Source organism: Schistocerca piceifrons, chromosome 4 (assembly GCF_021461385.2).
Source record: "Schistocerca piceifrons isolate TAMUIC-IGC-003096 chromosome 4, iqSchPice1.1, whole genome shotgun sequence".
Taxonomy (NCBI): Eukaryota; Metazoa; Arthropoda; class Insecta; order Orthoptera; family Acrididae; genus Schistocerca; species Schistocerca piceifrons.
This window is the reverse complement of record NC_060141.1, coordinates 516948170-516973289: the sequence shown is the minus strand read 5'-3', so window position 1 is coordinate 516973289 and position 25120 is coordinate 516948170. Positions and strand designations below refer to the sequence as shown.

At 40.4% G+C, this 25120-nt stretch overlaps 1 protein-coding gene across 1 annotated transcript in view; it reads right to left on the bottom strand.

Moving 5' to 3' along the window:
- Window positions 1–25120, bottom strand: part of LOC124795965 (trypsin-1-like) — a 53811-nt gene that overhangs the window by 20362 nt on the left and 8329 nt on the right. The window contains exons 3-5 of the mRNA XM_047260046.1: window positions 24347–24420; window positions 19440–19528; window positions 12776–12914 (exon numbers count right to left, since the gene is read on the bottom strand). Of these exons, the coding sequence (XP_047116002.1) occupies window positions 12776–12914; window positions 19440–19528; window positions 24347–24420 (302 nt within the window). The remainder of the gene's footprint in view (window positions 1–12775; window positions 12915–19439; window positions 19529–24346; window positions 24421–25120) is intronic.

Sequence of the window (25120 nt, the reverse complement as noted above, 5' to 3'; positions counted from 1 at the left end):
CCAGCTACATCTCAGTTGAGTGTCACTGCACAAGCCCACCTTACCAATTGGCGAAATAAAATAAGCCTTTGAAATGTATTGAGGACAATCCAGATAGGTACATCAAATTTTTACTCAGTGCCACAACTGTGGAAACGTCGTACACTCACGGCTTTAACTTCTCAAAAAATTGTGGGATTGCTTCTGACCTGGAAGCTACTATTTGGGTTGGGTTATTGGCTCTACAGGTGCTGAATAATGTGAATATTACCGAACTATCACTTAAATAAATCATGTTTGCAGTTATTTACAGAAAAATCGAAGAACTGGTAGAGGTCATCCTCGGGGAAGATCAATTTGGGTACCGGAGAACTGTAGTAATACGAAAGGTATTAGGGCTTTATTGACCCTACAAATTATCCGACAAGACACGTTAAAAAGAGGCAAACGTACGTTTTTGGCAACTGTAGGCTTAGAGAAACCTTTTGACAATGCTGACTGGAATACACTCTTTGAAATTACGGAAGCAGCGGGGGTGAAACGTTATTTACAACTCGTACAGAAACCAGATGACAATGAAAGCAATCGGAATGCGTGAAAGAGAAACGGTGGTTGAGAAGGGAGTGAAACAAGGTTGTAACCCACCCCCGATATTATTCAGTCTGTACGCTCAGCAAGCATTAAAGAAAACCAAAGAAATTTTGGAGAAGAAATAAGTTTACTGATGAAATTGTAATCCTCTCACTGACAGCATAGGACATGGAATAGCAGTTGAACGGAGTGAACATTGTCTTGAACGGAGGATGTAAGACGAGCACCAACAAAAGCAATGGCTAATGGAATGTAGTCGAATTGGATCACGCAATGTTGAGGGAATTGGATTAGGAAATGAGACACTAAAAGAAATAGCTGAGTTTTGCTGTTTGGACAGTACAACAGAGGAGATGGCCGTGGTAGAGAGTGTATGAAACGTGCACTGGCAATGGAACGAAGTACGTTCGTGAAGAAGAGAAATTTGTTGACATCGAATATAAATTTAAGTATTAGTCTGGATTGAGTTTTGTACGGAAATGAAACGTGGGTGATAAGCGGTACAGAGAAGAAGGGAATAAAAGCATCCGTAATTTGCTGCTACGGAAGAATGCTGAAGATTAGATGGGTAGATCCCACGGCCAATGAGGAGGTACTGATGACAACTGGGAAGGAAAGAAACAGAGGGGATCGGTCGATAGGTCACCTACTGAGACATGGGGGAAACGCTAATTTAGTATTCGAGGGTACTGTGTATTTGGAAAGGGGAGGCAGAGGGAGACGAAGGGATGAAAACAAAAAACAGGTTGAAACGAATGTTGGTTGCAGCAGTTATTCGGAGATGAAGAAGTTTTAAACGAAGAAGGTTGGACTGGACAGAGTAGCGTGAGAATGTATAAAACCATGTTCGGACTGAAGACCACAACGTCAACAATGACTCTATTTCAGTGTCATTCGAATCAGTCCCATGAACCATTCATGGTTGTAGCAGGACATGGGTTAGAAAAGAAATGGCAAACGCCGTTGTCCAATAATCAGTCTAGTTGAAGCGGCAAGACAATGGATAGTTTTCGAGGAGAACGACCTGTTGCATCGCTCGGCATGCGCATCACATTATCCCGGAAAAGACGTGTCGGGTGATTGCAAGCACTTGATATAGCCAACAATTTAGGTTCTTTGCTAAATTTATTCTGGAAATATCAGCATATAAGGAGTATGACACACCTAGCCAATGAATTACAATCGGCAGCAAGAGCACCTTCAAAATTTATGACGACTTGGTTACAAATCTGAGTTTATGTCAATTGTTTCGGAAGAAGTTTAAGATAGAGATCGAAATGTGTTGATTTTTGAACCACATAAACTCACAAAATCTCTGCGCACTTCTTTTAGGAACAGTGATAAAATGTTGAAGTAACATTTTACACATGACTGCGTCTCGTTTATCGGGAAATACGTGAGGCTCACTTCCATAACCGTTAATAGTGATCGCGTGTGGGCTTTCGTCATGCCATGTACGGTGTGAACATTAATAAAACAGACAAACTACAGGAACGGTTTCCTGACTGGAAATGCAGAACAAATGTCCTGTAAAAAATGTCCTGTCAACATATGTTCGGAAATGAATCGTTACCACGGTAGATGGCACTGACGAACGAAAGTTCCTCTGACCACTTCCCCTGTGTTACTTGTGTGTTGCAGGCTGTGTGACTGACGCCACCCACTGTAAGCAGCATGACCGGAACAAACCGAGATAGTGTTTGTGTACGGCCAAGCAGATGTAAACGGTCGAGAAGCAGCATGACTACACCAAAACAAGTACTGTAACAGACACCAGCCACATCATGCAACATCTCAAGCCCTTTTTGGGGGTTTGTGTGATCATGAATCCTTTCAGACAGACGAATGAGCAGAGAGGCGGCGAACTGTGCATACACCAGATATTGAGGACCCAGTTCTACAGGATACTGGTGCAGCCGTCCTGCCTCTCGACCCTTTGCATCTGCTTGGCCGTACATAAACACCGTCTCGGCTTGTTTCAGACATGAATACAGGTACAATCTTCTGTTTAAATTACGCTGCGTCATTTAAATAGCTTGCAACAAACAAGGAACAAAGTGGTGAGAGGAAATTTCATTCGCCAGCGCCGTGTACTGTGCAACGATGCATTTCCGGAAACATCTTCATAGGATCTTTTTTCCTCCATTTCCAGTCAGGAATTCGTCCTTGCAGTTTGTCGGCTTTATTGACGTTCACCCTGTATAGCTATTCCAATGTAGAACTTTCCCTGTCTTGTAAAAACGGTTTCGTCTGAGAACAACGCGAAAGCAAAAGATTTGTGGTTTTCCTCACACTGCTGTATGAACCAACTTCCAAACTTCACCCTACACGAGAAGTCGGATGAGGTGGGTAGGTCTTGTTGTTCGTGGACAATTCTCAAAATATTTGTGTGGACTGTGTTCAGAACTTGTATAAAGCTCCGACTACTTTTAATACACTGACGAAAAAAAATCGCAACACCAAGAAGGAGCTGTGTGGCAAAAACGAAAGTTGGTAGGCGTGTTTCTGTACCTGAAAGGTCATTTCAGACTTCGCGCCACTCGCATAAGAGTGGTGCTAGTAGCACCCCTGTGAGGATGTAAATTAGGTTTTCTTTAAATGTCGTTGGAACGGCCGTGAGCATTAGTTACCCTTGAGATCGGACGTGGTGAGGCGATGTCAGTCAAGAACGACTACATGGGGACAAGGACGCCATTATCAACACCTCATTGAATTTGAAACGGGTCGTGTAATAGGACTACAAGAAGCTGCACGTTCTTTCTGCGATGTTTCAGAGATTCGTGGCAGGAATGTAGCCACTGTACATAACTGCTGGGATCGGTGGTCACGAGAATGTACAGTCGCAAGAAGACTGGCCTCCGGACGGCCACGTGGCACTACCGTTTGGGAAGAACCACCATGTTATGCGTATGGCTCTGGGGCATCGTACTGCTTTTGAAGTAGCAATTTGAGCAGCAGTTGGCACCACAATGATACAACGAATTGTTACAAATTGATTACTTCAAGGAAAACTCCGAGCCAGAAGCCCTGAGGCGTGCGTTTCACTGACCGAAAACCATTTGCGACTTCACTGGTGCAAAGCGAGAGTTCACTGGAGGCAGGGTGAAGCTTTGTTGTATTTTCTGAAGGAAGCTGATTCTGGCTCGGTGCCAGTGATGGCCGTGTGGCGATTAGAAGGAGGCCAGTTGAGGACCTGCACCCAACCTGTCTGCGTGCTTAGACACGTTGGAACTCAACCTGGAGCTATGGTCTGGCGTGCAGTTTCCTATGACAGCAGGAATAGTCTCGCGGTTGTCTCGCGTACCCTCGCTGAAAACAGTAGGTCACCCTGGAGATTCGACCTGTTGTGCTGCCATTCATGAACAGAATTCCGGTGGATGTTTTCCAACAGGATAACCCTCGCCCACATATCGCTGTTGAAACTGAAGATGCTCTACAGATTCTCGACATGTTGGCTTGGCCTGCTCGATCACCACCTCCAATCAAGCACATATTGGATATCATGGGGCAACAACTCCATCATCATCCACAAACAGCTTTAACCGTCACTCTATTGACCGACTAAGTGCAATAGGCATGGAACTACATCCCACAAACTGACACCGCCAACTGTACGACACAATGCATGCACGATATTCATATCGAGTCTCCAGCCGGAACATAACGTCATCTTGACACAGTATTTCGGCGGTCAAAAAAAATGTCTTTGAACACTACGGGACTTAACATTTGAGGTCATCAGTCCCCTGGAACTTAGAACTACTTAAACCTAACCAACCTAAGGACGTCACACACATAGATGCCCGAGGCAGGATTCGAACCTGCGACCGTAGCGGTCTCGCGGTTCCAGACTGAAGCACCTAGAACCGTTCGGCCACACCGGCCCCCATCTTCAGATGAAAACAGCGTCCCACAAACTCGCCGGAACTGAAATCAAACAACGCGAACGTAACTGCCCTCTAGCGCAAATTACGACAGCGCAACGGTGCTGAAAACTCGTGGAAACGATAAATCGATATCAAACACTGTTGATACCTTTTGACGACCGAAACAAGGACCGTTGTGTTTTAATGTCAAACAAAATAAGGTTCCTACTCTTAAGTAAAGGATATCCCTTATCTCTGTTCATAATATTGTCATCCGGATTTCAATAGCGTCATTCACTACACAGTCCCAAGAACGCGACACAGAGGCAACCAGTCGTGCAACATATTACATCATTCAGTATGACAAGTTCCGCAACCGCAGGTTTTTCCTTCTGTGGCGACGGTGCTCCACGCACAGATCCTCGACCGTACGAATTCAATATGGGCTTTCCCGCAATAGTAGCGAATTTTACGGACATCGGGCTTCTCAAACCCAAATCATCTTTCACTGAGGCAACCAGCGTTCTACTTTAGCTGCTGGAATGAATACACTTTTAATATCAAATCTCTTAAACGTTCTTCCTATTTTTGAAGATACGTTTCCCGCGGAAGGTAGGAACGCGCCGATTTGCTTGTATCTTCTGCTGATTCCCTCTAGGGAACTGCTCTGAGATGATTCAGTTCTTGTGTCAAACTATTTGCATCTGAGATGGCATAAGCTCTTTTTACCAGTGTACGTAGGGCCCCTTTGCGTTGATGACATAGGTGACGCTGCATAAAGATATCGGACCGTATGCGTGGTCTTACGATAAACGCTGTGTCCTAATGTCCCACCACCCTCAAGTAGACCAAGACGCCTAAAAATGGAAGTTTTCCATCCTTTTCAACTTCCATCTTGAATGTAATATTGGGATGCAGACAATTAAAATGATCTTGGAAACGATCCAGAGCATCTCTCCCATGTGTCCACACCATAAACGTATCGCCGACCTGTATATAAATACATGTTAGTATTAAGAACGCCGTGTGTCTTCAAAATCTTCCATAAACAAATTGGTGACTATGGGGGATAATGGACTCAGCATTGCCACTACGTCAGTTTATTCAAAGTATTTGTCATTAAATAAAAAATACACCAACGTCAACAAATGGCGACAAAGCTCAGTTGTTTCTCGGTACAATTTTTTTCCAGTTAACGGAAACGAATCTTCAAGAGGAAGCCTGGTAAAAAGTGACACAATATCAAAACTAACGAGCAAATCAGTGGCACTGATACCAAAAACATCAAAGGCTGAGTAAAAACCAGAGAATTGGAAATATGACGTTCGCATTTTCCGACATGGGGAATGAGAATGGATGCTAAATACTTGGCGAAGTTGTAGGTAGAAGCATCCGAACTGCTAGCAAATAAGCCGTAGAAAAAGCTCTTGCTTGTCAACCTTGGCAAATCGTATAATTTCGGCGTGACTGCAGCAGCAGGTCGAAGTTTTTTAAGAAGATCGTCAAATAATGAACTCTTCTTCAAAAGTGGAAGCGTCTTGCGTTTTATACGCTCAGTTTGATGGTTCTGAAATTGTTGGTATGCCGAGTCTCCAAGTAAAAGATATATTTTATAGAACTAATAGTCTCGAGAAAGAAGAACCATTACACTGGCCTTGTACGCTGGTAGAATTACTAAATCCTGATCTCTTGTGGACCGGATCGCGGCTTATTAAAGTGAGAAGATGTTACTTCACGGGGTTGGCACAGGGCGCAACGTACGCGAGATCTCTTGCCTAAATTCATCATCTAGATCCAAGGGGTGCCTTGACACCCCTTGTTTGCCCTCTGAAATGAATTCAGTGATGGGAAAATTCCTGCGTGTAGGGGTAAAATTTAATCTCTTTTTCAATACTGCCGGCGTAGCATCGTCTAATTGTTTGGTTGTGAGATCAATCACAACATGTCGACGGTGTATCCGTTAGACTGAGAAGAAAGCCGGTGAACCTTCGAAGACTGCCTACTGACTGCGTTGTATCAACCCAGTCTGATATTGACCAAAACGAAAGGTCAACCTGTTCCCAGTATGCAACGGACAACAGTGCCAATACTTCCAAATGCAAACAAAATAAATCCTTCGATAAGAAATTCAGCTGTCTGAGTGTAAAACGAATGCGCTTCATTACTAAGGCAAAACCAGCACGGTTCTTAATGTTATTGGTAACTTTTGTCCCAAGGTAATGAACAGTTCTGGCAAAATGAGGTATTTTACATTCTTTCCGGCATCTCAGCAGAAAAGAGAGGGCGCTCAGAAACTTCCCCTTCTTATTACGAAGTTTATCAAAATTCCTTACAAATTTAAACATCGCCTCCCCGTAGAAGCTCTTTATGCGGCTCCGTAAATGTCAAGGTGACGTTATGTTCCGGCTGGAGACGCAGTAGGAATATCATAAATTACCACGCCGGGGAAGTTTACGGAGCCGCAATGCAAGCAGGTTTGCGTGCTCACATTCAACATTCCAGTGGTTACACCAGTTTTTAATGAACCAGCATTTCACATTTACAATGTTAATCTCTTAAATAAGTTACCTAGACAAATATATTCTGAAATGTTATTACTCTACGTTAATTATTATTTGGCGTTGCGATTGTTTTCTGCCATTGTACATCCTCTTCCAACTTGGTGTGCTGGAACATCTCACACGGGCCAATATCTTCCGTTCTAACACGAAACAGTCCGTGTTCTTGTAGGGGCGTATGCAAAGACGCAAAAGTGCTGTAATATAGTTGCTGTCGCTACAGGAATAATTGAAATTAGCGTCGCCGTGCAATGGGAATTCTCATCTACGTCTACTTCTCCATAGATTCTCCTCAAGCCACCATACTGTGCGCGGAGGAGGGTACCCTGTACCACTAGTCAATTCCTTTCCGTTCCACTCGCCAATACAGCGAGGGAAAAACTACTCTCCATATTCCTCCGTATGAGACCTAATTTCTCGTATCGTATCATCATGGTCCTTACGCACAATGTATGTCGGTGGCAGTAGAATCGTTGGGCAGTCAGCTTCAAATGCCGGTTCTCTAAATTTTTTCAACAGTGTTTCTCGAAAAGAACGTCGCATTCCCTCCAGGGATTCCTATTTGAGTTCCCGAAGCATCTCCGTATCACTTAACGTGTCGCTGAAACCAGATGGTAACAAATCTAGCAGCTCGCCTCTAAATTCCACTGTTAAATGCAGAGGAGAGTGTGCATGGGTGGAAAGAGTACACTGTAGGCTTCTATGAGGGAGAAGATTTGTATGATGACGTGATAGAAGAAGAAATAAGAGTCGATGTAAAAGACATAGGGGATGCAGTATCAGAATTAGAAATTAAAAGGTAGAAGACTTAAGATCGAATAAGGCAGAAATAATGGATAACATTCCATCACAATTTCTAAAAGTGCTTGGGAAAGCGAAAACAGAACAACTATTCAGGTTGGTGGATAGAATATATGAATCTTGCGATACACAATCTGACCTTCGACGAAACATCGTCCACACAATTTCCCAAATTGTAGAAGCCAACAAGTTTGAGAATTATCGTACGAGTAACTTAACAGTTCATGCATCAAAATTGCTGACAAGAATAATATATAGAAAAACTGAAAAGAGAAGTAAAGACCTGATAGACGACGATCACTATGGCTTTAGGAAAGGTGAAGCCACCAAAAAGGCAGTTCTCGCGTTGCGGTTGATAATGAAAGCAAGACTAAAGAATAATCAAGACATGATCTTAGGAGGTGTCCATCTGGAAAAAGTATTCAACAATGTAAAATGCTCCAAGATGTTTGAATGTCTGTGAAAAATAGGGGTAATCTTTCTGGAAAAGACGGGTAATCTATAATATTTACAAGAGTCAAGAGGAAAGATTAAGAGTGGAAGAACAAGAACGAAGTGCTCGGATTAAAAAGGGTGTAAGACAAGGACGTGGTCTTTCGCCGCTACTGTTCAACCTACGCAACGAAGAAGCAATGACGTAAACGAAAGAAAGTTTCAAGAGTGTGGTTAAAATTCAAGATGAAAGGATATCCATAATAAAATTCACTAATAACATTGCTATCCTGAGTGAAAATAAGGAATTGAATTGAAGACACCTTAAACAAGAAAGACAAGCAGTTAGAACTCCGATAACAGAACACTATATCATGTGGCAATTTCAGTCTTGTTATTCTTAATATAGGTCAACGTTGTGAGGGAAACCAACATCCTATTCCTAATAAGCATGATAAAAAGATTTATAATATTTACATGGAACATAAATTTGTTAAGCAACAGGATGCCCAAAACGTACTCAAATTTCATGATAGAGTAGTTAATTTAATCCACATAGTTTTTTATAAATATGTACAGGAATTGCTAGATGAAGGTCTGAATTTCAATGTCTCCCTGCACTTAGGCGGAATAAGGTAAAAGAAATAACTGTGGACACTGAAATGGTCACTGAGCTAGCTAAAATGAACAAGTTTAACCCCATTAGTGTTGCTATCAAAACGAAAAATTCGTTGGCTACGCAGATAAAGTCAAACACCGCATCGAGGAAGGAAACTTACAACCGAAAAGTTATAGTCAGTAGGGCATACAAGGATAATGTCGCAGTCAGTTGTATCATTGAGCTAAAGAAGTGTCACACAAACATTAAAAAGGAACCCATAGTTCTATCTTCCTATTTTAGGATCCAGGAAAAAGATCTGTAAATAGTACTACTCCACAATACGTTCACAAATTAAGGTGTCCAAAATGGAAAAATCTTCTAGACCTGTAGTTAAAAATACTACATCCCCAAATTACGAGATGAATCGTGTATTGAATGAGAAAACTGAAAGAGGCCTTCATTTTTGAGATCTCATAGATAATAGTTCCGAGCTTGCTAACATGTTAAAATACCTAATAACGCCAAACTTGCATTGCTGGATACAGCAACTTCTTCGGTAAAAGGGTGCCTTGATATTATAAAAATAATTTACTAACATGAGAAAGTGAATGTAGGTGAAATTATAATCGAGCTGCTAGAGATGTAGTTATTCTGCAACTACTTTGCCCTTAATGGAAAAATTTATTATGACGAAGATGAGCCTGCAGTGGGCAATAGCTTCGCCGGGACTTTAGTGGATATTTTTGTCAATGATCGTGAAAATATTTTTTTTTCAAGAATACACTGTACTATAAGAGAAAAACAGTATACTACAAGTGACACGTGGATGACGTCCTTCTTTTATTTAATGAGGACGAGGCCGACATAAATAACTTCGCATCATTAATAAATACTATGTACCCGAAAACCGGTTTTATATTGGAACTGGAGCGGAACTGTGCTATCAATTACTTAGACTTCCCTATTACTACACGAAACAATAAGCATATATTCGGTATTTACAACAGACCTACATGTTCTGACGTAATTATTAACGCCCACTCGTCACACCCTTAGTGATATAAAATATCTATTTTCCGTTGCATGATTCATTGCCTACTACGGCTTCCTTTACAGCATTGTGAAGCTGACATACTCAAACCAGGCCAGAATAAGACCGTTCCTTATGCCAATAGTAAACGTACAAATAAAATTAAATTTACGGCAATGACCCACAATGGTCTTGCGTCACAAAATATTGAGAAGTGCTTCCGCAGAACGGATGTTAGGATTGGTACGCAAACTACAGACTCCCTGAAGGCATGCATACGACACCGTGTAGAGCCAAAGCTTAAATTGTGTGAGTACAAGCTCAGTTCTGTCAACTGCGACAGTTACTATATTGGCCATACAGGCCGATCTTTTGATTTACGTTTCAGAGAGCATAACTGTTATCGTAATTTATCAGTTTTTGGCTCGCGTATTACCTCTGAAACACGTACGGTATAGGACATTGATCAAGGGCTAGAGATATTACATTACGCTCCAGTGGGAAGATGACTTTATTTACTCGAAGAGTTAGGGATTTGTTCCACCGTGAAGAAGGCCTCAGATAAAGTTTCGAATGACCAGAAAGAACTGAGTAGAATTATTTCTTCAAAATGTTCCATAAAATGTTAAAGAGCGATCAGCCGTCGCTTATCTGCGACCGCACGTCTCTCAGAACATATGCCGCTATCTGCCATCTACCTGCGCCTGCCTGTAATACTGCTAGCGGAATCCCTCCTGCTTCACCATCAGCTGTCGCCTCATCTTTCATCTCAAAATTCTATGATTAACAACACTGAAGTCCCTACTGTTTTGGATGCTTTATATTTTATATGTCTATTCGATCTCTGGTCGTTTATTATTCACTTGCATTATTACGTTAGGTATAAATTAGACATTACGTCATTTTTAGTCGTCATTGCAATGTTCCTTTGCAGTACACATGCGAAACAATAGTGTCAATCTTTGAAAGTGCAAGCGCTCCCGCGCCACCTGTCTCCCGTTTCGAGTACTTCGACTGGTCAATAGGAGTCCTTGCATAACTCAGTTAGTTTTCAAGTGTCTTTTCAGGTTGGAGGGCGTACAGTATTTTACTTTTATCCTTCACCCTGTACACAATTTATAATGATTATGACTTCCAACACCATGCAGAAACATTCTTCTTTAAGGTGCGGTATGACAGTACCCTCTCATTCTACAATTGTTGATCACATATCTTCATTATAAAATTACAGTGACCTCTTTGGCTTGTATATTTACAGGTACGGAACAGCTGACAATTTTTGCACCAGTTGCATATACTTTTCTCGAGAAAATACCGGCTGAACTATCGCAAATATTGGTTTTTGTGATGCAACTTCTATTCATACAACTGGAAATTTTCCTATATTATTGTCAGTTTGCGAGATGACGTTTTTTCTTATTTTTGGCGCTACTCTGTACTTCGATGTTTTTATCATTTGACTCTCACGTATGACATGTTTTGTATCCTGTTATTGACCTACTTAGCGCTACTTATATGTTTACATCATTTGACTCTCACGTATGATCTGTCTTTAACATATGGCACGTTGCCAGTTATCTATAAAGGCAGCTTCCCTGTTTGATAGTTTTCAACTATATTCTCCAGTCATTTTTATGATTTTAAAATTAGGTGGAGTTAGGCACAATCTTCCAGAATTTTAGTCTTAAATTAATGCCTGTTATGTAGAATTTTCCTCCTGCAAACGGCTTGTTGCCACTCAAGGATGTAATACAGATCTTTGGCTTACATTTTTAACTTTTTCTCCTTACATGACTGCACGTAATAATGCTTTACAGTGCATATTTCCGCTTTACCACATTTTGAATGGCGATTTATCTTATAAACATTAACAAATTTTGTATTACTCTGTTAAATAGATTTGTGAAATGTTCACACTCACTTTAGAAATGCCTCCACATTCATATTTTTGCTTAGCTGTTCTAGAGTGTTTTTGTATTCTGCTTGACTGTGCATAATTTTCTTACTCTACATTTCCTCCAAGTGTTACAAATCTGAAGATGCTCGCAGATAGCAACTGAAGCTAGCTGTCGCACTGTAATTGTGGTAGGAGAATTTTGGTCTAGATTTTACTTAAAAAAAGAAGTGTTCAATAAAGTAAAGAAGAATTATAGTTTTTTTTGGATGGAATGAACATTATAATGAGTATAGAATACGGATTAAGAGTAAATCGAAGAAAGACGAAAGAAATGAGAAGTAACAGAATCTTATCACCGTAATTGGCGACCACGAAGTAAATGAAGTTATGGAGTTCTGCTACCTACACAGCAAAATAACCCGTGATGGACGAAGAAAAGAGCACATAAATAGCAGACTAGCACTGGCAAAAAGGGCATTCCTGGCCAAGAGAAGTGTGCTAGTATGAAATATAGACCTTAATTTGAGGTTGAAATTATTTAGAATGTATGTTCAGATCACAGCATTATATGGTATCGAAATACGGACAGTTGGTGACTCGGTCTGTGCTGCTGCCGTTCGAGAAGAGCGTTCGCATGTTTTCATTCAGCATTCTCGCGGTTACACCAGTTATTAATGCACCAGCATTTCACGTTTGCAATGGCTTATCTCTTGCTTACTTTAAACTATGATGTTAAAATGTTAATCACTTAATTGTGTTACCTAGAAAATTATGCCTGAAATTTCATTACTATATATTAATTATTATTTGGCGTAGCTATTTTTTCCGCCAGTGCAATTTCTGTTGAGGAAATACGTGCTACTAGGTATCATAACCTCATACTATGAAAAGTCATACAACACTGAACATAAGAAATTCTTGAAATGATAACAGTTGTTGATTATTACCGCATACTGATGTTCTGCCGTACTCAGACATATACATCATCACTTGATATGAATACAGGACTCTGGCGTTTACCTTAATCAGAGCTACGTCGTTTATGTAGTCGTAATGGTAATTTTCGTGGAAGACGAATTCGCTGACGTGGATCAGTACACCAGTATCATTTCTCACACTGTTGGTACCGGCTCGGACGTCGGACACGCGGATCTCCTTCCTGAAACGGAAACAACAAGACTTCTCGGGAAACTTTACAGTTACATAGGAAAAAGTTCCTCGGTGTTGCTGTGCTTTGTCACTTCGCATAATTACTAATCTTCCGTGAACTATGAGTGATTTAGAAATTCCATTTTTACCGATAAAAATCAATAAAACCCTAAATAACCACCAATTGTGGCAGAAAAAGTAGCTCGATGAGGCAAATAAATAGTGAGATAGTACAAGACGTAACAAAATTAGATATGAAGTGTAGTAATTAATCCATAGGAACAGCAGTTATCACACCAGAATTCAATAGTTATTGAGCAGAAAGACTTGAGAAACAAGAAACTAACAGGAATGTACAATACCTTTACCGATCTATTAAAAAATGCTGGAGACGAAGTGAAGATTTATCAGTATGGAATACGTATAAGGACGAAACTCTACTAACGGAATTTACGATAAAAAACTAGTAACACCCCCAATAAAAGAAATGGCAATGAAGTGGCCAGGTTAACATTTGGTGGCCGTAGATCGACAGCAATCTTTTCATTGCAGGAGCAACAATTTAGATAACCGACTGACCTGGCCTTGAAACGTTAGCCAATATAACCTTGCTGCGTTAATACTGGGAACGGATTATATGTAGGGGAAACGATAGGTTTTATATTCCTCGAGGTTAGTAGTGCAGCTGTTTCCTGTAATGGTGATGGAATACTGTGGTGTAAAATATTTCGCAAGTAAAAAGGTCTTCCATTCCTGAGGAAGGCGTTATCATCAGGAAAAACAAAATGGGCGTTCCTACGCCCATCTACCCACTAAGCAAGCTGTGAAAGAAACTGAGCAGAAATTTGGAAAATAATTAAAGTTCAGGCAGAAAAGCAACAACTTTCAGAGAGAAAAACCAAAACGATAATGTTGTCAGGGACGCCAAAGAACTTGGAATACCAGTTGAACGCAGCTGATACTGTCTTGAATAGAATTTAAAAGATGGCCAACAAAAGTGCAACAATGGTAATTATGTGCAGTGGAGTTAAGTAAACCTCACCCAGCACAAAAGAGCGCTATGTTAAAACAATTGTTCATCGTTCAAGAATGATATTAGACGTTGATAACCAGCCCCTTGAGCTGAGACACCTACGCACGGTCTTCAGGATCAAGAGCTACAAAGTTCATCCAAAAACGGAAGTGATTTCAGACAAGAATCAAAGTAAGACCACGGACGAGAAGCAGGAAAAGAAACTTGCTTTCTTACCGTTCTGTGGCTCCGTGTCGGGAAATATAAACTGCTCGATGAAAAGACACAAGATCAAGTAGATCTTGAGACCTCCGACAAAAATCGTACAATTATTGAGTCCAGATAAAGATGCACCAAGTCTCAAAACAGCTGGGATTTACAAGATGCCTTGAGAATGTGGTCAGTCTAACATCGGACAAACAGTACGCACTATAGAACAACGCAGGAAGAAACAATAAAGGTTTTATCACCCACGCTACGCCGAGAAATCCACCTTAGCCGAGCATGATTTAGAAAGCGGTAACCGGATGAAATTTAACGTCACTCCCTGACGACTTTAGGGGCTGTGAAGTTAAAAAAGCCATTGAAACAAAAATCAGTAATAGCATCCTTAATAGAGACGGCTGCCTGCAGCTCAAAGCGGAGTGGGATCCAGCTATCGCGCGGTTGCAGCGGATATTTCGAACGCCAAGTCAGCGTATGCCCACATGAGCGATGCTGCGAACATCAGTGACGTCACAACCGGCAGCGAGTGTACGTGAAGGTGTACTGGTAGCCATACCACTTGATAGCGTGAAAGAAATGTCTGGCAGAAGAGTCGTGTATTGTAATCACGTGACGCGGCTGGGAACCCGAGAACTTTTTATTCAAATAGCTGAGTGGATTGTTTCAGAGGAACTCTGGTACTTGTATCGTGTCTAGTACTGCAATTGGATGCAAAAATCATTGCCTGCACCTGAAAAGCAGGGGGATGGAAAGATTAGCTGAACAACTTGAAGTAAATGTGAACGGAGCCACAAGTGCAGAAGACAAAATTCCAGTTCTTACTGGAGTCAGAGGGACATATTTTCTAAGTTAGGGTTAGCTTACAGACATAAAGTATTGAAAGAAGTTATAGCAGATCAGAACCATTATATATGTAACAATATCCAGAAAACTAAAATTTATTTGTTTCATCAAAACATTAGGAGGTGAAAAAACAAGATAGATGAGCTTCTGTACGACTATAAGATGCGAAAATTTATGGGGTGTTAATGTTCTGTGCCTCTCTGAACGCCATATAGCAGCAGGTATGGAGAAGTTAAATATAAGGGATTAAACACTAGCACTAGTTTTGTGTAGAGTTGACGAGGGAAAGGGAGTTGCAAGAATTGTAAATGTTGGACAAAAAGCTAAAAATACTGAAAGAAATAGTTTTTGTGTGAAACAGAACCTATAAGCACGTACTTGTGTGGTGTTACCGTGGAATTATTCTGTGGTAATTTCAGTAATCTACATATCCCCCAATACGGAACTTTCAGCTATGGGAAATCTAGATGCATTCTTGAGATAATATTTTTCTAGACTGCTCATGTTGGGTCAATTTATGTGCACCCAGTTGTTAATGGACTGTCTACTCATGAGGCACAATTACAGGAAATAAACAATATAGCATCATGCAACCCTGAGGCAGGTTCATAAAAATCAGTGAGGCTTATTGATGAGAATGGGATACAATTTTGTAAGAGTAAGATAAAAGAGGTATTACAGGGTGAGCTGTCTTAGAAAGAGATGCTAATGTCAGATTCAGTTTATTCCATAGTAAATTTGTGTCCATATTTGAAAGTAGCTTTGCTAAAAATTATTCAGAAAATTCATTAAGAAAACAAGTACGCCGTGGGTGATTACGGGAATTAAATCTCATGTAACAGAAAGAGGAAAATACACATAAGGGTCGGAATAATTCAAGTTTCGACGTTACTTGCATACTTCAAAAATATATTATACTATTTTAAGAAAGCCATTAAACCTCAAGAAGTACCTGTATGCACATCGTGACAGATAAATAATGCAGATAAGAAGATTGAATGTGTGTGGCACACTGACAGACATGAGACAGGCCGGCCAATCAGCGTATAAGACACCGTAACAGTTAAACTAAATGACAATGTTGCCACTGACAATTCACAAGCTCTGAGTGCTTTTAAAAAATACTTTCTAAATGTAACAGCAAAAATACATGGTTCAGTTGAAGGAGACAGAGAATATATTGAAAAAGTCATTGCACAGAACTTTAAACAACTAGACGTATCACCAGCATCCATTACTGAAATTAACAGAATTACAAAAACTCTGAAAAACGAAAGGTGCTATGGTGTTGATGGAATTGCAAACATAACTTTGAAAAATTTTTCAACCGTAATAAATAATTTCCTTAGTGAATATAACGTAATACTGGCACATGGAACTTTTCCCAACAGTTCGAAATATGCAATTCTGAAACGTTTTCATAAAAAAAAATTCCGTACTGACATCGTTTTACAAAATACTCTAAGAAGTAGCGTATTCGAGAGAAGTCTCACATTTAAGTAGAAATAATTACATAGCTTATAACAGTTCGGAATCCAAAATGGTTGCTTGGCAGATGATCCTATTTATCCTTCAATCATCTGATATTAGAAGCCTTAAATAATAAAATATCACCAGCTGTTATTTTTTGGTGATGTCTTCAAGGCGTTTGATTGTGCAGACGATTATACTCTTAGGAAAAATTTGGAATTTGTAGCTTTACACACAGCTGGTTTGAGTCATACTTAACCAACAAAATGCTGAAATTGGTGTTGAATAATTCCGAAAATCTTGGGAACGTAGAAAATTCTAGTGACTGGGGAGAAAAGACGAAGGAAATCCCATAGGCTTCAATTTCTGGTCCACTCCCATTCCTTATACATGTGAATCAGCTTCCACTTAACATTCAACAAGCAGAATTGGTACTTTTTGCAGACGATACTATTGTTGTAATAAATTCCATTAGACACACAGGGACAAAAGAGATTATTATTGATGTGTCTGAAATAATTACTAAGTAGTTCTCTGAAAATGAATTCTCCAATATTTTCGAAAAAGCACACTGTATTAAGTACTCTACAACAAACGGAGCCATACCGACAGTTGATGCAGCACATGAACAGGGGTTAGTAAATAGTGTATAATGTTTCAAATTTGTATTGTTGAGACCTTGAACAGGAAGAAGCATATTACTGAGCTCCTCAACCCATCAAATACAGCTGCTATTGTCCTTCCTATAACTGCTAGGCTTGGAAACAAACGAATCAACCTCCAGACATATTCTGCATATTTATACTCAATAATGTCTTATGGAACAATTTTCTTGGCTCACTCATCACTTGGAAAAGAAAATTATTGATTGTACAAATGCGGGCCGTAAGAATAATAGCTGTTCAACCGCAGTAGTCACGTAGGTAACTCTTCAAGGAGTAGGCATTTTAAATGTACCGTCACAGTGCATACATATGCTAGTTAAATTCGGCATACGTAATTCATCCATTTGAGATGAACAGTGCTGTCCTTACCTACAACCGTAGAGATAAAAGTGACCTTTATTTCCTATTGCTAATACTGTCAGTGGCTCATAAGAGAGTTCAATATATGGCAACAAAATTTTTTGATCATTTGCCCAATTACATAATATAATCGACAAGTGTCAAGACACATTTTAAATTTAGCTTAAAATAATTTCTCTTGAACAACTATTTCTTCTCCGTGGAAGAATTTGTATTTAAAAACTGTTAGCCTGTATATAAAGAAATTTAATAACTTTTTTAAGTGTATTTGAATGAGTAGGACTAAAAAATGGCATGTTCATTAAGATTAACATTAATCATGTACACATATGTCGAATACCCTCGTTTTCCGGGTTATTTTGGGAAAAGTATGATTCAGATGATCTGTAGACATGTAACGAGCTAACTAACTAATTGTCATGTTCATTTTCAATTGACCTCTACGAGAAACGTAAATATTTGAAATGAAACATCTGATGGGCATTACAGATACTGAGGATAAAGGATGATAGGACAGAGGTAAATAATGAACTATCAAGTTAATCCCATCTGTGGTTAACGGTAGGTGTTACCAACTCTTGCACACCTCTCAACTTTCGTAAAATTAGTAATCACGTTATGAAGTGCTGGATGTAATGAACTGTACACAGCCGTCCGTGAACCATACATGCATACTAAGGAGGAGGATACATATTTATCAGAACCGGGCAGCAGCCAGAACATCTCAGTTTATTTGCCTGCGGTGCAACAGTATGTAAGAGGACATGTAAGAGAGTATGTGTCGTTAAATTCTATATTGATGCTTTATTATACTCTTAGCGTTTTTAAGCTAAGTATGTATTCATAGCCATAGGAAATACAGCCATCAGCGGTGACAGCACGACAATGTCTGAGGCTCAACTTGTAATCAGAGTAGCACATTCAGGATACGCTGCTTAGGAAATGAAAGAATGACTGTCAGTCTTACAGTGTCACAAGTTCGGTACTCCTTTGTCTTGTATACCCGTCAAAAAGTGATATGGATGCGCGTTCTGTGGAGAGCGTAAACGCTGTAAATATATCGACTAGTGCAGGTGGCGCTCCCTCTTCTCGCTAGGACCGAAACATGCACATGAAATGGTTGGATCCAGCCCTATTCAGAACCCTAGCACCATGGCCGTCAGAGCAGATCGCTGCCGTCTATGAAGTGCAGTAGTTTGCAACATGACTGTCTGCCATTACCAACTATGCTTATGTACTTAAATTTCGCTTTATGACAGTTCACAATGTATCTGCAGAGATAAAAGAACCTGCTTGTGGACTACAGGCTGGAACACCGGTCAGTGGTACATGTTTACTCTTGGTCAAAGTGCTTTAACTAATAGAATCCATTTCGAAAGAGTTGAATGTCCCATCTGACCATTGGGATGTAAGTTGTTTGTTGTTTCCTTCGACAGATAAAGGCGAATTCTGGAATGAATCGTTTGAGAAGGCCTTTCTCGCTTTTCTGCCTTATTTCTAGATCATCCAAGCTCCAATTCAGTCTGTCGCAAACGGAACGTTAAACTCGTGTTTTGAAGAAGTGAGATTCAGTAACGTCCGGCCATCCGTCAGGCATATCAAGATGGTTCCTGAAATAGACAATGGATGTTTTTACCCCCATAGCTATTCTTCTAATATATTACTCCAAGTGAAATGATTGGACAAAATATTAGCTTTCTATCCTTGCTTCTTGTCGTATGTAATTCTCACATGATTGAAATATTGCACTACTCAAAAATCGATCAAATGTGAAGCTACAGGCATAAACACAGTGAAACTTACTCGTAACCTAATAATCACTTCACAGTTGTGTTTAAAACATGTTAACAGTTTCAAAACTTTCTTTCGAATTACAGCAATGTTTTATTCAATACAGCTACGCAAAATAATCACGTGCATAATTTCTTTTATGCTGGTGGTGTATTCTAGTTTTACTCACCCATCCACACAGTGACCAGCAGTCATGACCCAGTATTCGTTGATGATTGTAGCGCTGCATTCTGGTACACCGTAACGAACATATTGAGCCTGGAACAAATAAAACAGGAGTTTAGTGAAGCTGTGAGAATCAGTATTAGATCTACTACCACGTCCTAGCTACAATTGCTAAGCAGCTAGGTTAAACTTGCTCAAGAAGACCAAGTCTTATGAGAATTCTTCCTTGTACGTTGCCCTACAAGAGCCATTAATAACCTGTCTGATATTAAGGAAACCACCCTCGATTGACTCAAAAAGTATCACTTCTTTCAATGTGGCTTAAAACGGTGACAACGTTGGAACGAACCATTCAACAACGGTCACGTGCTCCAAGATGCAGTTGATAAGACTGAGGCATTCAGAGTACTTTGCCAAATCTGGTCGAAGTCGATCCGCAATAGGACGGCCAAGGGAGAAATGATTGCACCATAAAGGAACGGAGTTTCCCTCCATTTGCTGACTGCGACTGGGGGGCGGAGATGTCTTACGTAGATCACATTGTTATGAAGTGACCATTTCGAGTGTTTGACGGTAGCTGGGTGGGCTCTATATTGACTCCAAGTGCTCGAGATTGGTTATCAAATTCGGACATTTCCATGTGATTGTAGATACTTTTGTGTGGTTGTAAAACCACACGATAGATATGGAACTCGGGCAGAACGGGATAGCGGGACACACAGGGATCATACTGCTTTCTAAACTGAAGGGTGCTGCAGCCTATTGTAGTACAACTACGTCTATGAGTTGATGGAAAGGTGTGACAGGCATTTTGACGGTCTGGAGTCCAGCTGTTGAGAGAAGCGTTATCGTTCATATTGCCAGTTGTATTTCTATAACTTTTGGTGAATCTCGACGCAACTCGCTTAAATAAAATGTAACCTTAAAGTATGTACCATTCGGTAGTTAAATAATACGGTTAAATGCATCAGTTATTATGCTCCATAACAGCTGTTTACCTGAAATGTGGTCCTGCGGAAGAACAGGAGGGTGCAGAATAAAACAGTGTTCCGTCCTGCCCAGCCTGTTTTGATGCGAGTAGATTTCGAACTATGTACCTCTTTTCTTTTCTTGTTTTTTAAAAATACTGATAAACAGAAATGACAGATTAAATCAATGAAAACGAGAGTTTCAGCCTTTTCATCTTCTGAAATGGGAGTTTTAAAGGCGCTTAAGGAGTTTAACATACTCAAATCAACGATGGAAAGATACGTTCCGAAAGGTAAGACTAGTGCCAACTACAGACTTCACGAATCAGGAGGAAAATTCAAAAATGTGTTCAGTGCAGAACAGGAAGACAATCTGCTAGCACACCTGTAGTCAATGGGGAGCAGATTCATTAGTCCAACAGTGAACGATCTCATTGGCAGATGATTGGCCTATCAACTAGGAGAAAGAAATAATTTACCACACAGATTTGTCAACGAAACTTCTCTAGTTGGGCAGGACTGGATTGTAGGATCTATTACTAGGGGTCCTACATTGCTACAAGATAAATATTAAATAAAGTAACAATAACAGTAACTTGCTATTAAAAATTAAAATATTGTGCATTTTTAAAATGAATTTACAATATTTTATTATTGTTAATGATTTTTTTAAGATTCCATATTGCTAAGTCGAAACAGGTCATTAAACAAATTCATATCTTAGTATTAAAATGATATTCCTAATAATTTCACGAGTTATTCAACAATTTCACAAAAACTTTCGTTACTCCATTCTGTTACATGGGTGTGACATGTCGGGAAATATGCAAACATTTCTTTGAAAAAATGTAAAAAGTTCACAAGATGTAGTTTTATGTGATTTTCAAGTAATATGCGTTAGGTTACAGTACAAGGTGATTTTTATACCTTTAAGAAGTGTTTGCTTGTGCTCCTTTATTTAAAAAAAAAAATTGTTAAACATTAAGTATCCCGTCCTGCTCCTTCGTATTGCAGTATTTGAAATGTATGCCATACCCTTCACTCCATTGCTGATTTTAAATTGTGCACTAGACACATACAGATGTTTATCACTATTTTAAATCCTTGACAACATTTTCACTTATCTGTATGGCCGCATGATTAACGTGACAGATCATCGTACATGTCAGTTTCTAGTGAATCATTACCAAATTCGAAGAGGGAGTAACAGCATCGGCAGGAGAGGTAGACATGAATCATTTTTAATCTTTGTCAGGTGGTATTAGACTTAGATATTAGCAATGCAACTCACGGAAATTAGGGACACACCTTCGAAAATTATCGTATGAATCAGGTCGTCATATATAATAAACAAAACTTTCTTGTAATGAGTGAAAGCACCATTAGTTCTTCAGAAATGAGCGTAGAATCGAGATTTATACTTTCAGAAATGTATTGATATCGATCCTGTACCCTTACAAAGGAAGTGTGGCTGAACGCGGTGACGCAGAGCTTACGGCGCTGTGCATGCATTCAGCAGGACAAGGGTTCGAATCGTCGTTTGGTCAAACAGATTTACGTTTTCGCTGGTTTTCCAAGATCAGGTGACTACCGATACAAGTGATACGTAATAAAGGTCTAATTATCGAAAGAATAAAATGAAGTTAATAATTATTCGTTGATACGTATCTGCGGTCCTGGTATGCACTGAAATCCCCACGCTACAGGACGGTAGCTTGGCGTTAGAGAAGAAAAAAGGGCACATCTCACTAATAAATTGCGCTACTGTGTGGTAATTCGTTTCCTGCATTTGAAGGGGAACAACGGTGCATCGACCCATGCTGAGCTGATATAAGAGTGTGGCACTAATGCATCATCATATGACACGGTGGTTAGCTTGTGCAGACCATTCCAGTGTTGCCAGGCAAATGTGAACAAAGAATAACGAAACGGCAGGCCGTCCCTCCATAGAGAACATGGAGTCGCGAGAGAAGTGGAGGCCATTATGCCCTTAGATTAATGTATCACAATCGAGGTGATCGTTGAGAAAGTGAAAATCAGTCAAGGGTCAGTTTTCAACCACTTTTACGGCATTCTAAAGACAATAAAGGTCGCCACACACTACTTTCCACAACTACTGATCTACAACGACGTTTTCATCTACGTACATATTCCGTTAACCATCGTGAAGTCCATAACAAAGGTTACTTCCCGCTTTACAAACTACAAGGGGCGTTCAACAAGTAATGCAACATATTCTTTTCTGAAGGCAGGTTGGTTTTATTCAGATTCCAATACATCATGTTATTCCTCACCCTTTTGGCTAAAAAACTCTATTTTTCAACATAATTTCCGTTCAAAGTAGTGGCCTTACGCCAGCTTACTGGGAGGGGGTCTATGTCCACATAGTTCTGCTCTTCTGCTAGACGTTGGAGCCCACGTCTTGGTGTATCAATAACCTCTAAATCATCAACGTACTGCTCGCCGCATAGTTCAACCTTCATTGGGCCAAATAGATGGTAGTCGGGAAGTGCGAAATCCGGGCCGCAGGGTGGGTGAAGAAAAGCAGTCAAATGAAGTTCTGTGAGCTCTTCTCGGGTGCTCAGACTTGTGTGAGGCCTTGCCTTGTCATGGAGAAGGTGAAGGTCGGTTTATTTTTGTGGCGACGAAGATGCTGAAGTCGTTTCTTCAGTTTCCTGAGGACAGCACAATACACTTTCCAGCTGATCGTTGTTCCATGATGGAGGACAGCAGACGGTGGTATGACTTTACCGGCTGAGGGTAAGGGTTTTGAATTTCGAGGAGTGTAATGTGGCGACTCTCCACGGACTGCCGTTTTGTTTCCGTTTCGAAGTGGTGAACCCATCGCCTGTGACAACATTAGACAAAAAATTATCACGATCCACCTCGAAACGTGCAAGCAATTCCACGTAGATATTCCTTTTTTGCTCTTTATGGTCCTCTGCTAGACGGCCAGGAACCCAGCGGGTGTACGCCTTCTGTTACCCCAAATTGTGGAAGAGTGTATCTCCAGAACCAACAGAGACGTCCATTTGTGCAAGGAGGTGTTTTATCGTGATCCGTCGATTACCTGGAATGAGACGGTTCACACGTTCCAGCATTTGAGGAGTCCCAGCTGCATGCAGCCTGCTGGCACGCGGGAGATCGGACAGACTTTGGCGAACTTGTCGGGATGGTGACAGGCGTCTCACCTAACGATTCACCGAGCTTTTGTTCACTGACAGATTTCCGTAGACAGTCTGAAAGCATAAATGAACATCAGCTCTCGGCTTGGAACGCACCTCCGTTACAGACGCCGCTTTGACGGCGCTGCCACCTATCGGTGCTTCATTAAACTACATGCTGAAGCGGGACTTTCCGTCGATGTCCTACAGCGAATTGCGCGTTGTTTCAATTGCAACTGGCCAAGAGCAAGAAATGTTACAGTATTTATTGAATGCTGTCGAATTAGCTCTTGTTTCCTTTCCAACCATATACGGAGCGCGCGAATGTTTGCTGAAATGCCTCTGTGTGCGCTGTAATTATACTAACCTTGTCCTCACGATATCTACAGAGCAAGAATAGAAGCTGTAGCATAAACATAGATTCAAGGTTTAATGGTGGTTCTTTGCATTTTGCAACTAGATTTTAATGTGGTAGTTTGCGACTGTCTTCATGCGTTTGTCAGTTCAGTCTCTTCTGGACCGTCATGACACTCCCCCATGCGTCAAACAAATCGGGGATCACTCCTGCTGCCCTTTTCACATCCACCCAAAACGCCGGCTAATCGAAGCGGCAGCGGAAACGTTGCAGCTGCGTGACATCAGTGCAGATGCCGTCGTTAACCGCCTTAGTGCTGCGTGTCTCACTGCGACCCGAGACAAAGGAAAAAAGCAAGGAGTAAAAACATGTTTATTCATCACTGGCTAAAAGCGTGAAAGCGCAATAATCGCTGACATTTTACCATGAAAGGAAATTCATTATCTCCAGCCTCTGTGCCGTTCACAACTCTTGAGTCAGTCTGTCCTGGAGGTGCACCTGCAACAGAAGAAACATATATGGAGAATCATATACGTAACATAATTCTCGCATTATTAATATAATATTCCGGGGATAGTTACATGTTATAAAACGGGATCTGAGACTCTACGTCTACGTTTAAGTACACACTCAGCAAGCAACCGTATGGTGCATGGTGGAAGGCACCTTGTACCACTACTCTAGCTGCTGTCACCTCGAGATCATTTCATCGTCCTATAGCATTCTCAGTTAGTACTAATTCAAATGTTAGTAAAAATCGCATAAAAATGCTAGACACCTGTATGTTCAGTCTAGAATATGATGAAGAATTTTACAAAAGAACAGTCTAGCCAGTAGCTACCAAAAAGGAGAAAAACTAACTTTGCAAGCAAGTTTGAAGAAAAATATTTCTCCAAGTTTGTAGATCGGTGAGATACATATTTTATCGTGAAAAGGCGAAAGCATTCCGAGGTAAAAAATAAAATACCGTAAGAGGATTGAAACTATTCTGCTTGTGGAACGAAAAATATCGTCACTTATGAATTTGCATTGTGTTGGAACTTGTAGAAACTTCCAACGAGAAAGATGTTAAGAAAACTACGAAGTTAATTTGGGTAACATCTGAGAAATCATTACTCTATCCTGTGACGTATGAACACACTTTATTTACGATAGGTTCCGTTGGTAACAGCGCGCGAGAACTTGTATCCTGCCGTCA